This window comes from Aricia agestis, chromosome 16, assembly GCF_905147365.1.
Source record: "Aricia agestis chromosome 16, ilAriAges1.1, whole genome shotgun sequence".
Classification (NCBI taxonomy): Eukaryota; Metazoa; Arthropoda; class Insecta; order Lepidoptera; family Lycaenidae; genus Aricia; species Aricia agestis.
The window spans coordinates 9,646,603-9,668,504 of record NC_056421.1 but is presented as its reverse complement, the minus strand read 5'-3'; the positions used below and the strand labels follow the sequence as shown (position 1 = coordinate 9,668,504).

Here is a 21,902-nt window from a genome sequence, read left to right as displayed (position 1 = left end):
CCACAGAAAATACAGAAACTCCAACGGTGTAGTGGCACCAATTTTCTGTAGTTTTAGTAGTCTCTTCAAAGTTAGAGAGTTCCTTAATATCAATAAATATTTTAAACTAGCTGTTGCCCGCGACTTCGTCCGCGTGGACTTTATAGTTGTTCCCGTACATCGATTGAGTCACTTACGCGCAAATCAGAAAAGTATATTGTGTGGGAACCGCACATTTTTCCCGGACAAAAAACATTCCTTGTCCCAGATTCAAATTAGTATCTCCAATCTCCATGCCAAAAATCAAAATAGATTAATTAATAGTTTAGGCGAGAATCATAAAAGTTTATTGTGCGGGAACCGTACATTTGCCGGGACAAAATTAGTATTCCTTGTCCTTTCTCGAGACTCAAAGTATCTCCATACCAAATTCCATCAAAATAGATTGAATAATTAATTAAAAGTATATTGTGCAGTAAACAGTTATTATTCCGGGACAAAATGTATCCTTTGTTCTTTTTCGGACTCAAAGTATCTTTATACCAAATTTCAGCAAAATGGGTCCAGCCAGCCGTTTATGCGTGATGTCGTGACCACACGAAATAATATAACGTTCCGCGCAGCTTCGCCCGCGTAAATTAGATATTTCACAGACAAATTAGTCCACAAAAAATAGCCTATGATGCTTCACGTGGTCTACTTTTTACCTGTGCCAAATAACAGAAAAATTTCTCCAGTAGTTCATGAGATAAGCCCTTTCAAATAATTTGCCACGTTTTTCCTCCACATTTTCCTCTATTTCTTCGCTGCTTTTAGTCTGAGCATTATAAAATATAGCCTATAGCCTTTCTCGATAAATAGGATATCTAGCACTGAAAGAATTTTTCAAATCGGACAAGTAGTTCCTGAGATTAGCGCGTTCAAATAAGCCCTTTCAAATAATTTCCCCAATTTTTTCCACATTTTTCTCTATTTCTTCGCTCTCATTAGTTTTAGCGTGATAAAATATAGCTTATAGCCTTCCTCAATAAATGGGCTATCTAACACTGAAATAATTTTTTAAATCGAACCAGTACCAGTTCCTGAGATTAGCGCGTTCAAATAAGCCATTTCAAATAATTTCTCCCGTTTTATACACACTTTTCTCTATTTCTTCTCTCCTATTAATCTTGGCGCAATAAAATATAGCCTATAACCTTTGTAGATAAATAGGCTATCTAACACTGGAAGAATTTTTCAAATCGGACCAGTAGTTCCTGAGATTAGCGCGTTCAAACAAACTAACAAACTCTTCCGCTTTATAATATTACTAGCTGTTGCCCGCGACTTCGTCCGCGTTAGTATAGTAGATCACGTCCCAAGTGTTATTTATTGTACAAAAATATTCAATGTACAGCATTGACTTTCCTGCGATTTTATTATATATAGATGTTCCGCGCGGCTTCGCTTGAGTAATTTAGGAATTTCACGCGACCGTACATTTTTCCGCAAAAAAATAGCCTATGTCCCTTAACGTGGTCTATTCTTCATGTTTGCCAAATAACATAAAAATTGCTCCAGTAGTTCTTAAGAATCTTAAGATAATAATCAATTTCATATAATTTCCCCCGTTTTTTCCGCATTTTCCTCTATTTCTTCACTCCTATTAATCGTAGAATAATAAAATATAGCCTTCCTCGATAAATAGGCTATCTAACACTAAAATAATTTTTCAAATCGGACCAGTAGTTCCTGAGATTAGCGCGTTCAAATTATTTCCCCCCGTTTTTTCCACACTTTCCTCTATTTCTTCGCTCTTATTTGTCTTAGCGTGATAAAATATAGCCTATAGCCTTCCTCGATAAATGGGCTATCTAACACTGAAAGAATTTTTCAAATCGGACCAGTAGTTTCTGAGATTAGCGCGTTCAAACAAACAAACAAACAAACTAACAAACTCTGCAGAATTATTATATTATAGTATAGATAACTTTTTTCTTGGAACAAGTCGTCTAGATAAGCGTGTTAAAAATATTTTTTCAGCTTTTAAAAATGTAGAATATGACGGACGTGCGCAAACGCATTTGAAACTAACGTCCAAACATTTATTTTTGTATAGATAAGAGTAAGGGCTGTACTACACACGCTAGAATTTGTATGGGAAAATTTAATTCCATACTTGTGATAATCACAGCACTGAAATAATGAACTTTGTTAGTAGGTAGATGTAATAAGACTAGAAATAATAAGATATAATAAAAATCAACCATACGGTTGTTGAATTGTTTTTGACAGTCGAATGCGAAACATTTGACTAGACATTCAATTTTCAACTCTATCGTATTGATGCAAAGTTCTACTTTAGCTTTACCTCAAGTCCATAATTCCGGCGCATAGTCTAAGATAATTTTGATGTCTTCCTATCACTAATGAGTAACGCGCCCTTTGCTCCCGATAAGGGATCCTTATCGTAAATTGTAATGCATTCTAAACAAACAAATTGTTTTATCTGTGCAGGTCAACGCGCTAAGCATCCAACTTCCGGTCCAGCTGACAGCCATGCCTTATCGAGAGTTCTGGGGCACGCAGTCCTCGTCGAAACTCCCGACAGTCCCGACCTAGCTCGACGAGACTCGACACGACGAGAGTTCGTCGGAATGGCAAAATGTACAGCGTGTTAATCTAGACGAGACTCGACTAAATCGACGAGAGTTCGTCGGAATGTGCGCGGAAAAATGTGCAGCGTGTTAAAATGGGTGATCTATTGCCTAGTATACCGAAGAGCACGTTGGCCAGCGAAGTAGATGGCTGGAGCGGGCTGGACAACTACACTGATGAGGAGCTGGCCTCGGTGGAGCTGTTCAAGGACTATCCGGAGGGTCTGCTGCGGTTCGCGTCGGTCTGCTGTGTCCTGTTCATGCTGGTTGGGATCCCGGGGAATCTCATCACCATCGTCGCACTGGCGCGATGTAAAAAGGTAAGAAATCACGCTTTTATAAGCTTGGGCTGTATGTATATAACGGAATGTTTGAGCACGATTTTTGCCGATCTCCAGTAGTCTTATTAATTCGAAACTTTGCATGCGTATTAAGTCAATGACAATTAATGCAATAATTTGTTTACAATTCAAAGAAAATAGAAAAGCGTGTTTTTTAAACAATCAATTTATTAGCTCTATGAGTGTTCTATTCAATATATTTCGTAACCTGAAAGTTTTTTTCTTGGTAAAATAATCTTCGGTTAAGCTTTTTGTATCTTTAACGTTATTTTCTCGTAAGAAATCAGTTTAGCTCTGTAGAAATTATACCTCTCTTAAAGGTCAGTCGAGTGAGAAAATATTAAAACTTAAACTTTACATCTTGCAGTCTTGTGAAATCACTATATTAAAAGGTGCTTCCACTGTACGGCTTGATAGTCTTTGCAATTTCAAACATAAAAATCTCCAAAAGAGCCAAACGACCATGATGATACTAGGTTTTGGTCTAGATATTCGAAAACTGACCCTCACATATCTTGCCATAAAATATATTTAGAGGGTCAAAACACTCCAGAATGTGGGGGGAGTGGGGGGGTGGAGATATGTGGGAATGTCCCCTCTAAAATATGATGTCATATTTCTTCCACACCTGCTAATACATTCAGGACCTTTTAGAAATCCGTATAACATAAAATCCTCAGAATGTATATGTTATTCATATCTTATGGATGATACCATACTATAATATTATGACAGCAGTTCTCTAACTTTTGTGGTGGAGTCTGAACCCTTTTAATGGCCTAGAATTACATCATAGAAGGACCTTCACTGAGCAAAATATTTTTTTTATTCTGGACTAAAATTTTTTAGGCAACCCACTTGCAATTTTGTTGACATACGTAATTGAATATAAAATACTTTTCATCCATTAACCAGCTCGGTGAAGGTTCTTCTATGAAGGGATCTTTGGCCATAAGAAGTGACATTTTGTGACGGACACCCAAAAAAATATGTTTTGTCTTTGAATAAATTGTCTTCATGCTAGTGTCTGATGGCATTTCTAAAAACAATAATTGATGTATCGCTTGCGCAGCCCCAGCTCCGCAAAGGTTCTTGTAAAGGCTACCAGAAAGAGTTATGGAAACTGGATATTAGTGAATATATCCATAATTATATCGACATTAAGGCCATCCCCTGAGCAAACGACCTTGACCATACATTTGACTCGTTGCTGAGATCGCACAAAAATCCTATTTTTTTACTTATCTTAGTTCAAAATTGATTAAAAAAATCAAACAGGGAATATATGTACTATATAGTTTTGTGTTGTCTACCTGTTGTCATGTGTTTCCAATAAACGTAATTTGTAAATACTATGGAGATGCTGAAAGTATGCTTCAATTTTAATAAATTATTGGTATTACTTTGGAAGCTAATATGAGTATAATAAACAAAAATAGGGGAAAAGAATGTTGATATACTGAAGATTATTGCTTTATCTATACTATAATATTATAAAGAGGTAAACTTTGTTTGTTTGTTTAATTGTAATGAAAAGGCTCAAAAACTACTGGACCGACTTTAAAAATTATTTCACCATTCGAAAGCTACATTATTTACGGGTAACATAGGCCACTTTTTATTTTGGAGAATATAGGGTTCCGTAAGATATTTCAGTTTTTCGGAAACAACCAGAAAATTTACTTATTTTGCGTACGCTGCCTAAACTATAAAAGATAGAACTATACAATGTTCTAAGTAAATGTAGATCTTATAAATATCTACACAAATGTCCACGACACACTATACCTATCTATGTCAAGTGAGGCACAACAACCATTTTTTTATTTAAAAATGTTGATTTTTTTTGGACTACATTTAAACGCATTTATTTTACTCATGCTAATAATCTTTATTAAAATAAATAATTTCATCACTAAGTACAGTTTATGTAGATTATATTTGCTGTTTGCATGATTAAAATTGGACGTTTGGTTTAGAAGTTATGGCGAAATTAAAATATTGCGATTTACGCCCGTTTCGAAGTGGGCGCTACCAATGCCACAGAATAGATAATAGTACGAGTACCAATGCAGGGGTGCGCATTGTACAGTGTACACGTTGAAAAGGTCTACAGAAAACTCCGCGATGGTATATATTTTTTTTTTAACGAAATAAAAGGGCAAGCGAGCAAACGGGTCACCTGATGGAAAGCAACTTCCGTCGCCCATGGACACTCGCAGCATCAGAAGAGCTGCAGGTGCGTTGCCAGCCTTTTAAGAGGGAATAGGGTAATAGGGGAGGGTAGAGATGGGAAGGGAAGGGAAGAGAATAGGGGAGGGTAGGGAAGGGAATAGGGGAGGGTAGGAAGGAATAGGGTAGGGGATTGGGCCTCCGGTAAGCAAACTCACTCGGCGAAACACAGCGTAAGCGCTGTTTCACGCCGGTTTTCTGTGAGAACGTGGTATTTCTCCGGTCGAGCCGGCCCATTCGTGCCGAAGCATGGCTCTCCCACGTATAAGTATATCTCTTATGGATATATCCCACAATAACATATTTTTTGGCTAATTAAGGCAATAATCCTTATTCAATTAAATAATTCAAATACATTATTGATTTTGGCCCTTTACAGCATAATTATTACGATTTTAATTTTAAATGAATATTTTCGAAGACATTACAGATTTAAAATTGCGGGACGTAAGTAGCTTTTGCGGCAGTACCGACCAATGCGGGCCACGGCCCACGGGTAGTAATGAATATAAATTATTTAAAATCAAACTACTGAATCGATTTTAATCATTTTTTCAGTGACTTAGGCCATAATTTATTTTATACCCGTGCGAAGCCGGGGCGGGTCGCTAGTTTTTATTATAAGTTTGTAGCTTTCAAATTATGAGTTTTAAGGCTTTGAATACGGAAATTACGGCATCTCCGTAGGGGGAGCGCCTTAAACATAAATAATAACCGTCTCGTGACCTATCTTCTGATTTAGATTACGTCTTAGCATCTCGTTAAGATAACAATACCTGAATCCTGACAAAGGTCACGTCAAATAGCGTGATGAAGGTATTCCGATTAATACCCTAGGTCATAGTTTCCCAAACTTTGTTCTGCCACGGCCCAGTAATTTTCACACTGCCCCTTCGTGAACCACTGGCCATTAAATAAAATAAAAAAATCTTAAACATACAAGGGACAAAACCTAGCCAGAGTTTAGAACAACACAAAAGAATTACAAAATACTTACAAAATAATTTAATCCCAAAATGTAGAAACATTATATTGACGACCTCTGTGGCTCAGTGGTGAGCGCGTTGGTAGCTCAAGCCGGGGGTCGCGGGTTCGAATCCCGCCGACGGAACAAAAAGTTTTCAATGTTCCCGGGTCTGGATGTGTATTAAATATGTATATGATATAATAAAAATCTTAAATATATGTATAGTATAAAAGTATTAAATATATTTCCGTTGTCTGGTACCTGTAACACAAGTCCTTTAGGTACTTAGCACGGGGCCAGACTGACGTGGTGTGAAGCGTCCATAGATATTATTATTATTATTAAAATTAAAAACTCATAAACTCATTAAAATCGGAATCGTTAGGAGCAAAATACAGATAACGTTTTAAGGCAGTTTAGACAAAATAGACATTAGACAACCAAGGTTTTTCACGTGCTAAATAAATTCTCTACTAATATAAATTTATACATGCGAAAGTATGCCTGTCTGTCTGTTACCTCTTCACCCCTAAATGGCTGAAATTTTCTACAGAGATACTTTGAGTCCCGGGAAAGGACATAGGGTACTTTTTATCCCGAAAAAATGTACGGTTCCCGCGCGATAAACGAATTTTTGCGAGACGGAGTTGCGGGTGTAATCTAGTATAATAAATAATAAATGTGGCGAAATGTCCGTTTATTCAAGACAAACATACTGTTTTCGCACGTCAGGAGCTATACACACGGACGGACAGACGTGACAAGCGAATTTCACACGTCGTCTCACAGATAACGCTATTTATAGATATACGCTACAATAATATATTATAGTAATATTGATAGCGGATATTATTATAGTTTAGTTATTTTAAGTCAGAGTTTGTTTGATTTTGATCCTTAAGGCCCGTTCACACGAGGATATAACGAGACGCAATGCGACGAAGCATATTATGATGGGAAATGTAAGTATCAAGCGGCGCACGGCGTGACTCTATATTTTGTTAGTACATAATATTATATAAACAATTTTGTATTGCTTTTACGCATTTTCAAGTCGCGTTTCGTTTCGTTAAAATATATTAATTAACTAGATGACCCGGTGAACTTTGTTTCACTAAACAATAATATTCGGCATTTTAGTATTTTTACTAATTATGTGAGTTTTTACAAATAGGATGACCAGTTTTGATATGAATATTCATCAGATTTAACTCTTTTTCGATTAGAATCATCAACAGACAATGACCGTTTCTCAAAAATGAGAATTGTAATGCAATATACGACGCCATTTTGTTTTGGACAAAGCCCCCCGCATAGTAATCAAACCTCACGCGAAAACTGAATGTATTGTTTTTCTTGAGATATTCACATCAAATCAATAACTTAGTAATGTCCAGATTACTGAATAAACGTTTATTTATTTATTTATTTTAGTATATTTTCTTAAAACATGATACAAAAACGCAACACTAACGACGCGAAGCCGTTTTGTTTTAAGCAACGGATTCTTGGACCGGGGGGAGGGGGGGGGGGCGTAGCCCCCCAAGTAGGGCGTTCGGGGGGCGAAGCCCCCCGCATAGTAATTAAACCTCACACAAAAACTGAATTTGTTGTTTTCCTTGAGATATTCACATCAAATAAGTAACTTAGTATTTTCTTGAAACATGTGAAAAAAACTTAACACTAACGATGCGAAGCCGTTTTTTAAGCAACCGATTCTAGGAGCGGGGGAAGGGGGGGAGGGGGGGGGCAAAACGCAACACTTCCGACGCGACGCAATTTAGTTTTAAGCAACTATTTTCAGGAAAGGAGGGCTCGGAGGCCCAAGCCCACGCATAGAATACAAATATTACTCGAAAACTAAACGTGTAGCGGTTAAAATAATTTTTCTATTATTTTCACTTAAATAACTTATCACTCTTAAAAAAGAAGATATCGGAGAGCAAAGCACCCTCCGTCGAAATCAAACGTTCGAAAAGTAACAAAATGTGTAGGTTAAATTAGAACGACTTCGTTATTATATTATTCATCCTCATATTGTTTCTGGCCCCTTTTAATTACTGATCTGCCCGAACTCGTTCAGAACGCAAATTTGCCATTAGAATGCGATGTTTTCATTATCAGCCTATCGCTGGTCATCAGTGTGGTTAACGCGTGAGGTAGCTCGTCGCACATCACAGTATCTGCTTCGACGACCGTTGTTATTTCATTTCCCGCTCGCCATTGTAAATAGATAGGAGTAGAATGAGGTACCTAATATTTTTTTCGTGGGTATTTACCTTTTTTTCAAATGACCTCACTTTGTGATAGCCAGAATCGGCAGTTAAAAAACATGAATTAATAAAGTCGGTAAAAAAATTTAAGAGTGGGTTGCACCAGAGGCGTGGTTATATTTACAGTTATGGCTAACTTAACTTTTACCCTACCTTTGACCACAGAATTTGACAGATGTCTGAATTTGCGTTTTTTTTTCTTTTGTTAAGGCTACAGACGCTACAGGTAATGGAGTTGAGAGTATAAAAAAGGAATGACTTATCCGTAAAAATCTACAGGAAAAATATTTGCTATGACAAAACTGTGCGCCATAGTTACGATTATTATTCATTACGGTTACAATAATTATTATTTTCACGAAAACTTTTCAATATCAGTTTGAGCGGTTATGGTTATCGTTAAGAGGAGTCTACACCACCGTTTTTCCATACAAACGCTGTCCCCTGTTTCCTCCCTGGATAATGCCGGTAGAGTTATGATTTTTTTTCCTGAATATCTACAGCCACTATTAGCATGTCCCTATGTTTTCTTTTTTTCATAAATTTATTATTTAAAAAGATAAGAACGTCCAAAAACCCAAAAAAATGGCCAGATTTTCCTCTGTGTTCAAACACCCAGAAAACAAAACTGGCTAAAATATACTAAAAAAATAAAACATAGGAACACAGCTCAAGCCTTGCTTTAATTCTTAATGAAAAAAGTACTTAAATCGGTTAAGTTTTGGAGAAGGAATCAGCGGACAACGAATCGAAGATTTTCTGTTCTTTTATTAGAACTTTTGTCGTGTTTTCTCTATCGCGCTCTGCGGTGGGAGACTTGAGATTGGTGAGACAGCAATACATTTTCAAATACCTATTTTCAATTTCTCTCGCCCCTGGTGTATCCTCTTAAAGAAGGCGTCCATTATTGACTTTAACCAAAGATTTTGCGTTGTAGTTATAGTTTAAGTTACAGTTATGGTGCAACCCACCCTAAGGGTTATTTTAGTGGTATTATAATATTACATAATATTGTCTCCGTCATCACGCTCTTAGGTAGGCGATTCACGCAGGAGCAATTCAAGAGAAGAAGTATTCCTTGTTCTATCGAAATGTCAATTATAGCATACTTGTTAGAAAATGTGGGTATTTGATAAAAAAATATTTGTTTTTGTGCCAAATTTAATTTGGAAAGTGTCATCATAGTGTTTTTATTTTTACAAATACGTTAATTCGGCTATTATGGATATATGTTGTCGATTCAAAACCCTTATTTTATTTAGATCTACGTGTTAATATGCCAAAAATATCGAAATGTCAATTATAGCACACTTGTTAGAAAATGTGGGTATTTGATAAAAAAATATTTGTTTTTGTGCCAAATTTAATTTGGAAAGTGTCATCATAGTGTTTTTATTTTTACAAATACGTTAATTCGGCTATTATGGATATATGTTGTCGATTCAAAACCCTTATTTTATTTAGATCTACGTGTTAATATGCCAAAAATATCGAATCTTCGTAACAAACAGTTAATAACATTTTGTATGGGGAAAATTAAATTGTCGTTATTGGCATTTAATTCGCAACTTTTTCATTATTTCTCTTCTTTTCTTTAAAACCTTCCCTGGACTTCTACGAACATTTTAAGTCTAAAATCAGCCTTATCCGTTCAGCCGTTTTCGAGTTTTAGCGCGACTGACACATTTGAAAATCCATTTTTATATAGACTAGCTGTCCCGGTGAACTTCGTGTCACTTTAAAACCCTCCCTGGACTTCTACGAATATTTTAAGACTAAAACCAGCCCAATCCGTTCAGCCGTTTTCGAGTTTTAGCGCGACTAACACATTTGAAAATCCATTTTTATATATAAGAAGATAGACTAAGTAATATTTGGACGCTGTTAAGCATTCGTGTAAGTACATACTACTAAACCCACAAAAAAGTACGTATTGAGTTATGAATGCGGTTCTGTTCTTTAGATGATTTAGAACAAGACTGCATCTAAAATTATTTAACAACAGAAAATTGTGGGTTAGGACTTAGGACACTATAATGCTTAACAGCGACCATGTAATGATTGACTTTAATAATTTAAGAAAGAATAAATAGAAATGACCAAGAAAATTATCTATTCCTAAATAATTAACGAGGGGTAACTATAAAGATAAGAAATAATAAACGTTATTTGGCTTGGCTGGTTACGTCGCGGTTGCGATAATGAAAATGTTAGAGCGCTTCACACGGGCCGCGACTACCGCTGCGATCTTATATATTAAACAGCCTTTTGATGCAAGTATTTCGGTAGTTTAGTAATTTGAGGTTGACATAATTATAATATCATCCCTGTGGTGTTTCCTTCCTTATTTGTCGTTTTTAAACACTTTACGTAATAAAATATTATGTTAACATGGTTACATGTTATAATATGATCATAATTTTGTTGTATCTGCAATCTCAATCTCATCCAGAAAGTGCAATTTATCTTAAAATATACAATAATTATTAAGTCAATTACAATCCAATATTAAAAAAATAATTTTCTGCGTAAGCTTTTATAAAAAAATACACTCATAGCTTTAGTTGGTGCAATGTATGGGAGACTTTGACTAGTTAATACGAATCTACCACGATCTTTAAAAGATCTAAACGTTCATGAAAATCAGAGATGCTATGCCGTACTACTTATTACTATTGCGGTGGCGCCCTTGTAGTATATGATACTACTATTGTACGGAAAAACCAAATCAATGAATCCAAATAAATCAAATAAATAACTGAAATCTATGAAAATATGAAAAATGCAAAATATAATAGTGTGAAGCATCCTTTGGTCGATTAGCAAAACTAATCAAAAAGGTTAATACAGTCTATTAATTAACAGGATATAATACGATAAAAATGTAATAGTGCTATTAGTTTAGGTCCCATTAACACTTTTCTTATTTTAGATTCCGCGCGTACCTACGGTCGACAGAATTGTCTCTGTCGTCCACCGCTGGCATTTTAATTATCGACTCTAGCATACTCTAAATAGAGTCTAATTTTCCACAAAACAAGAATCGTGTCCTGTCCGATTTTTGTCGACAGTTCGCGTTTGCCCTCATACCAAGCTGTCTCATGACCTTTTTTCATATTAATATTATTACAGAAAATATTCTAGACTACATACAAAGTCCAATTTAGGCTAAATGAATGAAATATTCTGAACAAAACTTTGTAAGTACTTACAAAATATTATGTTTTCAAATGATAATAATTTGCTTCTTTTCAGGCTACATGTTGTGAGAATTGTAAAAAGAGAGGGTAATATTTTGTTATGTCGTATTTGAAAGCGAACTTCTTATTAATTGTAATATACTTAATAATTTTGAGACTGCATCTACACCGTACCGAAACTTTCATTGTAAAATTATTTAGCAATATCCTCCACAATTTTAATCATTTATAATACAATATAAACTCAACCTAATGTAAATTGGCTCCGGTCTGTATTCTCTAAATACGTAAAACGTTCGCTTTACGTACTTTTAATTATTCACTTAAAACTTAGCTAGTCTGAAAGGCGCCTTAAACTTCAGTATAATTGCATTCTGAGATAAACAACGAATAAGTATATTGTAGAGACTTGAGTAATAATTATACTGAGCTGCTATATATACTGAGTATACTTATTATACTGAGACAAACTCATTCTGAAATGGATTTCCCGTTCATTCCGCTCAGCTGTTTATCATTACTTAAGATAAGCCTTCGTCCCAGTAATGAAGGTAAAAAGAATGGACCCATACAGACCAATGGACACAGGGTCTGACAAACGGATGGAAAAATATTAGGGTCTCAAAATTAATGGTTTTTGGGTCCTCTTAATAAAGTAAGTAATAAATGTGAGTAACCACAGGACCATAATATGGATTGACATATTAATATGACATAGGTCAGAGAGTTTAGTCAAATGGTAATTGATTTTGACAGCGAAGTCAGAAATACGTGGCCATGTCCTTTCCCTTCATTGTATACAAAATGATATCAGTCCAAATCAGTAGTTAGCTTTCAGTATCAGACACTTTCATAATATTCATATTATTATAACACTTTTCATTTAAATCGGTTCTGTGGTAATAAATTAACACACTTTCGTTGTATGGATATTAAACCAAAATCTGTGTCTCCAGGTCCGCAACGCGACAGCTGTCTTCATCATGAACCTGTCCTGCTCCGACCTGTTGTTCTGCTGCTTCAACCTGCCTCTAGCGGCGTCCACCTTCTGGCAGCGGTCGTGGTCCCACGGCAGGACTCTCTGCCGCATGTTTCCCCTGGCGAGATATGCCCTGGTCGCGGTGTCCCTCTTCACTGTGCTGGCGATTACCATCAACCGATACGTCATGATATCACATCCGAGGCTATATCCAAAGTAAGTGTTTTTTTTTCTTTAAAAACCTATGTCTTTCTTTCTACAGGGTATTACAGAACTAAGTGATAATACTTTAGGGTGTGTATGTGTCCCTTATATAGAGTTCGCTGTGAAAGTAGCATCGCTAAAAGAGTGACTTTTAGCGATTGTATGGAACTTTCGCCTTCGTATGGAAAAATCCATGACCCTTGCCCATACAAATCACAAAAAAAAATTGCTTTTTCAGCGCTGCTGTTTTCACAGTGAACTCTGTATAGGAGACACATACACACCCTAAAATATTATTATTTAATTTTGTTACACCTTGTATAAAACTGCTGCTGATTCTGTTATAATTGTATATATGTCAGTATTTCATTTCCTTCTGGATACAATTTCAAGGCTAAATTGTAAGATTTTGCTACTAAGATTAGGTTTTTATATTGTAGTCTTGGAGTAATTAATTCTTTTGTATTGATGTATTTGTAACCTAACTATTTCATGCGAGTGAAACCGCCAGAAGAAACTTTATGTAATAAACATTGAAGTGAATATTAGCTAAAATTACAAATTTTAGATGTCACTAAAAATACGTTATACTATTTACCGTAAATATAATATTATTTTATAACTAGCTGTCCCGGTAAACGTTGTTTTGCCATATAAATAATTTTTGGTATGAAAAATAGATGTTGGCCGATTCTCAGACCTACTCAATATGGTCACAAAATTTCATGAGAATCGGTCAAGCCGTTTCGGAGGAGTATGGCAATGAAAACTGTGACACGAGAATTTTATATATTAGACTAGATGTCCCGCGCGGCTTCGCCCGCGTAAATTTGGAATTTTACGGAAAACGTACATTTTCCCATAAAAATAGCTCTTATGTCCCTACTCCCTTCACTTGGTCTACTCTATATCTGTGCCAAATATTGCCATAAAAATTGCTCCAGTAGTTCGTAATTTCTAATATTTCCCCCGTTTTTCCCACATTTTCCTGAGTTTCTTCGGTCGTATTAGTCTTAGCCTATAGTCTTAGTTCTTACTCGATAAATGAGCTATCTAACACTGAAATAAGTTTTTAAATCGGATCTGTAGTTCCTCCGATTCCGTTCAAGCAAACATACTCTTCAGGTTTATAATATTAGGTAGGTATAGATTTTTTAAAATTATCGCTTGACAAACTCGAGTCTCGATCTAAAAGACTATGAAAAGTACTTACCAATAACATGGTATAATATGGTAGTGATGATGATGACGATGTTGATGATGAATGTAATTTGCATAGAAGCATATGCTTTCCGTTCTTAAAACAACGCCGAAACTCCCAAACTTGTATCTATAAAGAATCAGGAGTTCTCTCAGCACCTTCCGAACCACGGTATACCAGGTATACCTCGGTTCAAAATCTTACTTGTTGGTAGCATATGCTTAGAATACTTCTCACGAAACCGAAGTCACCACATATTTCCCTATAATTTTTGAGGAGTTCCCTCGTTTACTTATGGATCCTTCATCAGATCACCACTTTTGTGAATATAATACCGAATTGGGATGATACCCTATATTTATGATGATACCCAAAAGAAAAATTTTGAAAATCGGTTAACAAACGACGGAGTAATCGTTGAACATAAGAAAACGAACATAACACCTCCCCCATTTTGAAAGTCGGTTAAAATTGTAGCCTATGTGTTATTATGATGTTTAAGCTATATTATTGTAAAGTTTCATTAAAATCCGTTCAGTAGTTTTTGCGTGAAAGAGTAACAAACATCCATACATCTACATATACATCCATGCATCTATACATCTGTGGGATAATGCGTGGCGACGCTAAAGGAAGATCTTCCGACCGAGCGAGGTGTTATGCTCGGTCAGGCCGAAGCCCACGTGATACATTTCAGCTGTCGTATATATACCGACGCGCTCAGAAAACTTCGATAGCGCGATGCAGGAATATTAGGCGATTTGTGTGTACCGCCACACATCCAAAATTTTTCTCACCTTTTAAACCTTCCCTAGACCTCCACGAATAATTCAAGACCAAGATAAGATAAATCCGTTCAGCCGTTCTCGAGTTTTAGCGAGACTAACGAACAGCAATTGATTTTTATATATATAGATATTGTGTCTAGACCTAAATGAATAGCAGACATATTAATTACCACTAATAAAAAGCGTCTCCGAAAGTTTCCAACCCGCAATTTCTTTTATAATCTCAAGTGAACGCCCCAAACATTTCTGTGAAACCATTGAGGGCCGAATTCGAATATTCAAAATGATAAGTAGTCCCATAATTTACAGTAAGTATTTCTGAATTACCCACCTATTTTATGTTAGAAGTGTATTTCGATTTCTGAAAGCACTATTTTTTTACGAAAATTATTTTAAATCTTTTAAAGCCTTTCTGAATAATATAACATACCTATTTTAGCTATGGATTATTTATTCTAAGGCTACATAAAGAAAAAGATTGTTCAAAACTTTTTGATAAAAAGTTTGAAACAACAATAAATCTTTAACTTTTAAAAATATTCAAGGGTTTAAAGAAAACTTTCCTTCATATTTTTCGCCTACCCAAGAATTCATACTAATATTAAAATGTGAAAGACGACAGTGTGTCTGTCTATCTGAACGCCTGTCCTCTTTATACTGAGCCACTAAAACGATTTTGATTAAATGTAATATGGAGGAATTTTTAATCCCGTAAAAGAATATTATAGTTTTTAACTTGGAAATTTTTACGCTTTCTTCGCATCTTCGAATGAAATTGCGGCAACGCCTAGTTATCCACAAATCTTATATCGCTAAACTGCTAGCTGCAAACGCTCAGATATATATACTTAAACTTGGAATCTATTGTGGTCCTTATGTCGTTCACACAAAGGTCCTGACTCCTGACAAAGGTAAAATAACTCTGAATATACCTTTGCTCTTTTATCCGTCGCTTTAAGTAGTAAAACGTTTTGTGAGACGTTCAGACGCAATCGGTATAACGTTATTACATTTTTTTCATCCCATAAACAGTATAATAAAAGTGATTTACATATTTTTCATAATGTCATGCGTAGAGGGCAATAAATCGTCAAGTATTCTAAGTGTACCATATATTAATATGTTCAGCGCAATATCTCGTGATGGAACTTATTATTGAGGCGGTGATCTATTCAATATCCTTCAAAAATTATTGTAAATGTACCAAAATCGTCTGTCTTTTCTGCGTATATTAAAATATAAAAAAAGTCTTGTATAGTGCCCAAGTATGTACGCAATACTTTGATACAGTGACAAGAATGCAGTTTTTTTAACAATAACATTATATTTCTCTTTTCAGATTATACCGAAGACAGTACTTGGCCATCATGGTTGCCAGCACTTGGATATTCTCGTTTGGAGCGCTGATAGCTACGTGGATGGAGAAGTGGGGACGGTTTGGACTGGATCCATCCATCGGATCATGCTCAATCCTACCCGACCGAAACAACCGCTCGCCAAAGGAGTTTTTGTTCGTCGGTGCGTTTATGCTCCCGTGTCTGGCCATAGTCACCTGCTACGCCCGAATATTCTGCATCGTCCGAGAGGCCGCTAGAAGATCGAGAGCTCCGTGCCCGAAGAAACTCAGACAAGGTCTCGAAGACTCCGCCGTGGGCTCGGCTTCAACCGCGATAGAAAGGTCTCCGGGACCAGAAAATGGCTACAACCACGTCGCACCTTCGAAGAAATTACTCGCCCCACCTATTTTGCACTGTCCTCCAACCCCTGGACCCGAGAGGTCTTCATCATCGGGAGTAGACACCCTGGACGGCCACGACGACGAATGCGCCCTAGAAAAACCGAGAACGCCAAGTTTGGGTGAAACCTCAAAAAAGTTAAAGCAGGCAGCCCTGGCCCTGAAGCGTTCCCCGGTACAAGTGCGTCCGCCGCGTTTGACGCCGAAAGACAGGAAACTGTTAAAAATGATAATGGCCATTATGATATCGTTCTGGGTGTGCTACTTGCCGATAACGCTGACGAAGCTCTTCCGCGAGTTCACGTCGCATCCCGCGGCGAACATCGCGGGCTACATCCTGATATATCTGACGACGTGCATCAACCCCATCATCTACGTGGTGATGTCCAGCGAGTACCGGCAGGCGTACAAGAACCTGCTGATGTGCCGGCGCTGGGCGTGACATTCGCCCGGCGATGGCGTCTCGGAGAAACGCCCGCCGTAAGCCTACCCTGGTGTAATATACTGTGAGCCGTCCGTGACTGTGCTATGTGTGAAGAACCCATGCATTTTAGAATTTACTGTAGTGAATCGTAATTTACTTTGTGATAGTCGATATCTCTGTGTACAATAATTGTTGAACTATCATTAGGGTTGCCACGCAACTTTCTATGATACTGTTAAGTTATACGAGATAAACGTGGACGTTGCACCGTCGTTAAGTAATTAATAATCATGTTAAGGAAACACTCTATTGTAATAGTATCTGATATATTCTCGTGATGTTACATTTGTAATAAATATAGTTTGATAAACTCGGTGGCAACCATTAAAATTGTTGAGAGATAAAACCGCACATGTGAGTTAAACGTTAGACAATTCATTGCGAATGTCCTTTAAGTATGACGCTAGCAGTCCCACAGAAATCATGAAACCCGTTGTGACTCAGATTCCAGGAAAATGTAGCTCGATAAGTGTCATTTGTTGTAAAATGTTTGTGCCCGAATGACGTGTGGACATGGCAGGACTAAATGACAGTGTGAACGTGACAGATGACCTGGATGTGGAACTGTTCCAAGGTTATCCACCTGGACTGCTGGAGTACGCGACGGCGTCCTGCATAATCCTCATGTTTATTGGCATCCCTGGAAACCTGGTGACCATCATCGCCCTGGCAAACTATAGGAAGGTAAGTCCTTCATAACATAAATTAAGGAAAGTTGTGTGAGATCGATTCAAATTTTTGTGAGATCGGTGAACTTTTTGGTCGAAAAATAAATAGAGAAGTAATGAGTAATAGTGATAAAAGGATGAGTAGACAAAATTCATGAAAAGGAGCCCAAATAACGTACATTATTTCCATTGTTCTTTAACTAAAACTATTAGTACCTACGATTTCCATATATGTATATAAATATTTTAATATACTTCAGATTAAGCAACTCAGGGAGACGGGCGGGGTTTGTCAATACAACATAAACTAACAACGCATGACGCGGCCCGACTATCTTATCAGTGTTTATTTCATAATACTGGGAATATGAAGTTCCTGAAAGACCATTATATTTTATACTGGTTCCCTTTATAATTATAAATACCAGCATACTTAGAAGCCCGCCACCATAGAACAGGTCTCTAGAAGTGACAGATTCATAAAAGGAATTATGTCCTTTGTCCTCAGGGTTGACTCAGATCGCAACGCGACGCGTAGATCTACGCGTCGCGTTGCGGTACCAGTATAATATATAATATATTATGGTCTTTCAGAAACTTCATATTCCCATTTCTAAAATATGGATTTGACAGATTCGCAACTTCGCAAGACGTCTCACGCAATTGAAATCTGTCAAATCCATTCTTTATGCCGCGCCGCGCCTCGCCTCCCGTCGTCGCGTTGTTGTCTGAATTAACCCGAACGATCAGTTTATAAGGATAAATTATATTCTTTCGTATTTTCGCTACGGTTAAGCTAAGCCAGCTGCATAATTGTTGTCCTGAATTTATTCCCAAAGTCTCATCCTGTTTTAAGTTATGTTTTACTTTGAAACTTGAACTTTTAGTAATATTGACTCCATTTTGAATCAAAAAGACCCTATACATTGAAGTAGTGTTTCCCCATTGGAAACCGCACCCACAGTTTGTGTTCTCAACCCTATTTCTCGGGGATAACTCCGCCCACGCATAAACACAAACACTTACAAATATCTCTCCTTCTCTCCTAATGAAAGCTCGTTACTTACTTTCGATATTTCAAAAAGATTCCCTTTCAAAGAGCAAAGCAGCTTTCTGCTTTCGGGTCTTGAAATTGCAGATATTTTATTTGTGAAATCTGATTGAAGTATAAAAAAGCCCTTTCGTTCTTTTCAGGTTCGGAATGCGACTGCCATATTCATCATGAACTTGTCGTTGTCTGATCTGCTGTTTTGCTGTTTCATTCTACCGCTGTCCGCTTCGACGTTTTCTCACCGGTCCTGGATTCATGGATCCATTTTATGCTATATGTTCCCTTTTGCAAGATATGCTTTGGTAGCGGTTTCCTTACTCACTATATGTGCTATCACAATCAATAGGTACATCATAATTGCGCACCCGAGACTGTATCCAAAGTAAGCATTTCTTATGCACTAACCATTCAATATTCATTATAATCACAATATTCTAAGCTTTTTAAGTTACTTTAATATCATGGTCTGAAAAGAAAAAAGTATCTTGATTAGATTATATGATCTTCAAAATACTCGTTTGATAATAAAAGATAAGAAGTTGGTTGGCCTATTGTAAATTCGTCAATCCAATTTTAACCGACTTCAAAAAAAGAGGTTATCAATTCGACGCGTTTGCAGAACTGCCCAATTTTTGTATATTATGTTAGTCTATATCAGTGTCTGAACAAATGTGCTAAATTTCAAAAGTGTGTTTTTATGTTTGTGTTCGCATGTCTCTGAAACTGCCATTCTGATTTCAGTAATTCGTTTTTTGTTGTTGTTATTGTTCAACTTAGGGAATAGTCATAAAGTTAATATACTAGGTATATTAAGTTTATGGGAATAGTGCAAGTTTCATCAACATCGGTTCAGTAGTTTTGAAGGTAGGTAGTTTTAATTCTCAATTACGTACAATTTTGAAGTCGGTTTTATGTTTTTAAAATACAGTTAATACGTCATTAATTTTCCTCTGTATTTTCTTATCAGGTTATATACATCGAGGAACATAGGCATCATGATTGCCATCATTTGGATTTTCTCTTTCGGAATGCTAGCCACTACTTGTTTCGCGAAATGGGGACGATTCGGCTTGGATACAAGAATCGGATCCTGTTCAATACTACCCGATGATAAAAACAGATCACCGAAGAAAATATTGTTTCTGACAGCATTTTCCATCACATGCACTGCTATAGTAGTATGCTACACGAGAATATTCTTCATAGTCCGGAAAACAACTAAGAACACCTTGAGAACGGAAAGAAAAGTTCCAAACGATGATACGTCTACATCAAGTGAAATTTCTACTTCTGCGCTTGTTAAACTAAACATCCCAGAAGCGAGTACTACTGTGACTGAAGTAGCAAGCACCAGAAGTTCCGCAAGCCCAGGCTTACAAAGAACTGTTACGATTAAAGTGGAAAGACGGGATGGTAAGAGAGTGGAGAATAAATCCGATCCATCTGAACTGAGACGGACAGCGCTAAGGAGGTCCATGGCTATGCTTAAGATGTCTTTACCGACGAGAAAGGATAGGAGATTAGGGACATTAATTCTCGCAATAATGATCTCTTTCTGTGTGTGCCATTTGCCCATAACAGTAACAAAACTGTTGAGGGAAGGAAAGCCATCACCAGGACTAAACATTGCTTCTTATATTCTCATATTCTTATCCTCTAGTATCAATCCAATAATTTATGTCGTCATGTCGAACGAGTATCGAAAGGCGTATAAACATTTGCTGAAACTTCGCCGACGAAAGGAGAAGTTTAGTTTGAATGCGTAATGGATTTTTGACAAGTAGGAGAAGTTTGGTTTGAATGCGTGAATGTATATTGACAAGGAGGAATTAACTTTAAATGCAACGTGACGCGTAGATCCATTCTTTCATACTATCCATACTAATATTATTATTATAAATGTGGAAGTGTCTCTGTCCGTCTGTCTGTCTGTCTGTCTGTTACCTCTTTACGCTCAAACCGCTGAACCGATTTTGCTGAAGTTTGGCATGGAGATACTTTGAGTCCCAAGAAAGGACATATGATAGTTTTTATTCCGGAAAAATGTACGGTTCCCGCGCCTAAAAGGAATTTTGGCGCAACGGAGTTGCGGGCGTCAATTAGTGTATTTTAAAATTCGTATGGATTTGACAGATTTGCAAGACGTCTCACCCTCACGAAATCTGTCAATTCAGTACAAATAAATGCATCTACGCGTCGCGTTGCGGTCTGAATTGACCCTTAAGGAGTGAGCACACTGAGACGGGCCGTGCCGGGGCTCAGCGTGCCAGGACTCATCGCAAAAATTCGCCTCCATACAATTTGTATGGAAGTGGATGCGCGTATCGCACACTGTGTCGGGGCGCAGCGGATTTCCGCTTCCATACAAATTGTATGGAGGCGGATTTTTGCGATGAGCCCCGGCACGCTGAGCCCCGGCACGGCCCGTCTCAGTGTGCTCACTCCTTTAATGTATTTCAAAACCGAGGAGTTTAGTTTGAATACGTAAATGACTAAACGTAAATACTTTGACATGATGACTGTATATAATTAACAGGGAAAATACAGTGCGGTGGTTATCTTACTTACGCAGTAAGCAACACGCGTGTTATTGTTTAATTTTGAGTCATACTTTAGATATTAAATGGACATTGTTTAACATCATCTGGAACAATAGAAATGTAACACTCATATTTTAAAACAATATCAAGACACTTGGAAACACATTTTCTACACACAAACGAAACCAAACGAAACTTAAGTCATTTTGTAATTAGTGTAAATGCATTTAACCGAGATTATCATTCCATTTTTTAATAAAAAAATCATTGTCCATTAATTATTCACCGTTAGGCAAATGTAGTAAATAAGTTAGACAAATGTTCAAAAAGAGGCTATACAGTATACAATAACATTATTGGGCCCAATTGGGCCGAGGTCACCAGACAATTCATAAAAGTTCATAATATAAAATTATATTTTTTATAAGTAAAGTTTAATTTTAATTCTAATATCATAGTTTCCAGAAAAGCCCAAGAATGATTTCTTAGGGCTTCTTAGGTCAAAACACATTTCAATCGTCCATCTTAGCTGTAGCTAGTTTTAAGTGGATACCACAATATGTAATACGTATTGGAGAAACCGCCTAGAATAGTAAGACATATTGAATACTCATTAGCTTTTTA

General features: G+C 36.8%; 2 protein-coding genes across 2 annotated transcripts; both read left to right on the top strand.

Annotated features, from left to right (window-relative positions):
- The first annotated feature begins 2,416 nt into the window (after positions 1-2,416).
- On the top strand, positions 2,417-16,980 carry LOC121734617 (G-protein coupled receptor moody-like). Its single transcript, XM_042125202.1, has 3 exons — positions 2,417-2,935; positions 12,585-12,823; positions 16,140-16,980. The coding sequence occupies exons 1-3, from the start codon at positions 2,711-2,713 to the stop codon at positions 16,975-16,977; spliced, it is 1,302 nt and encodes a 433-aa protein (XP_041981136.1). The 5' UTR covers positions 2,417-2,710; the 3' UTR covers positions 16,978-16,980.
- A 547-nt stretch (positions 16,981-17,527) lies between these two features.
- LOC121734618 (G-protein coupled receptor moody-like) lies at positions 17,528-20,619 on the top strand. The gene is made up of 3 exons (XM_042125203.1): positions 17,528-17,703; positions 18,882-19,120; positions 19,706-20,619. Exons 1-3 carry the CDS (start codon positions 17,533-17,535, stop codon positions 20,502-20,504), a joined length of 1,209 nt encoding a protein of 402 aa, XP_041981137.1. The 5' UTR covers positions 17,528-17,532; the 3' UTR covers positions 20,505-20,619.
- Positions 20,620-21,902: the final 1,283 nt, after the last annotated feature.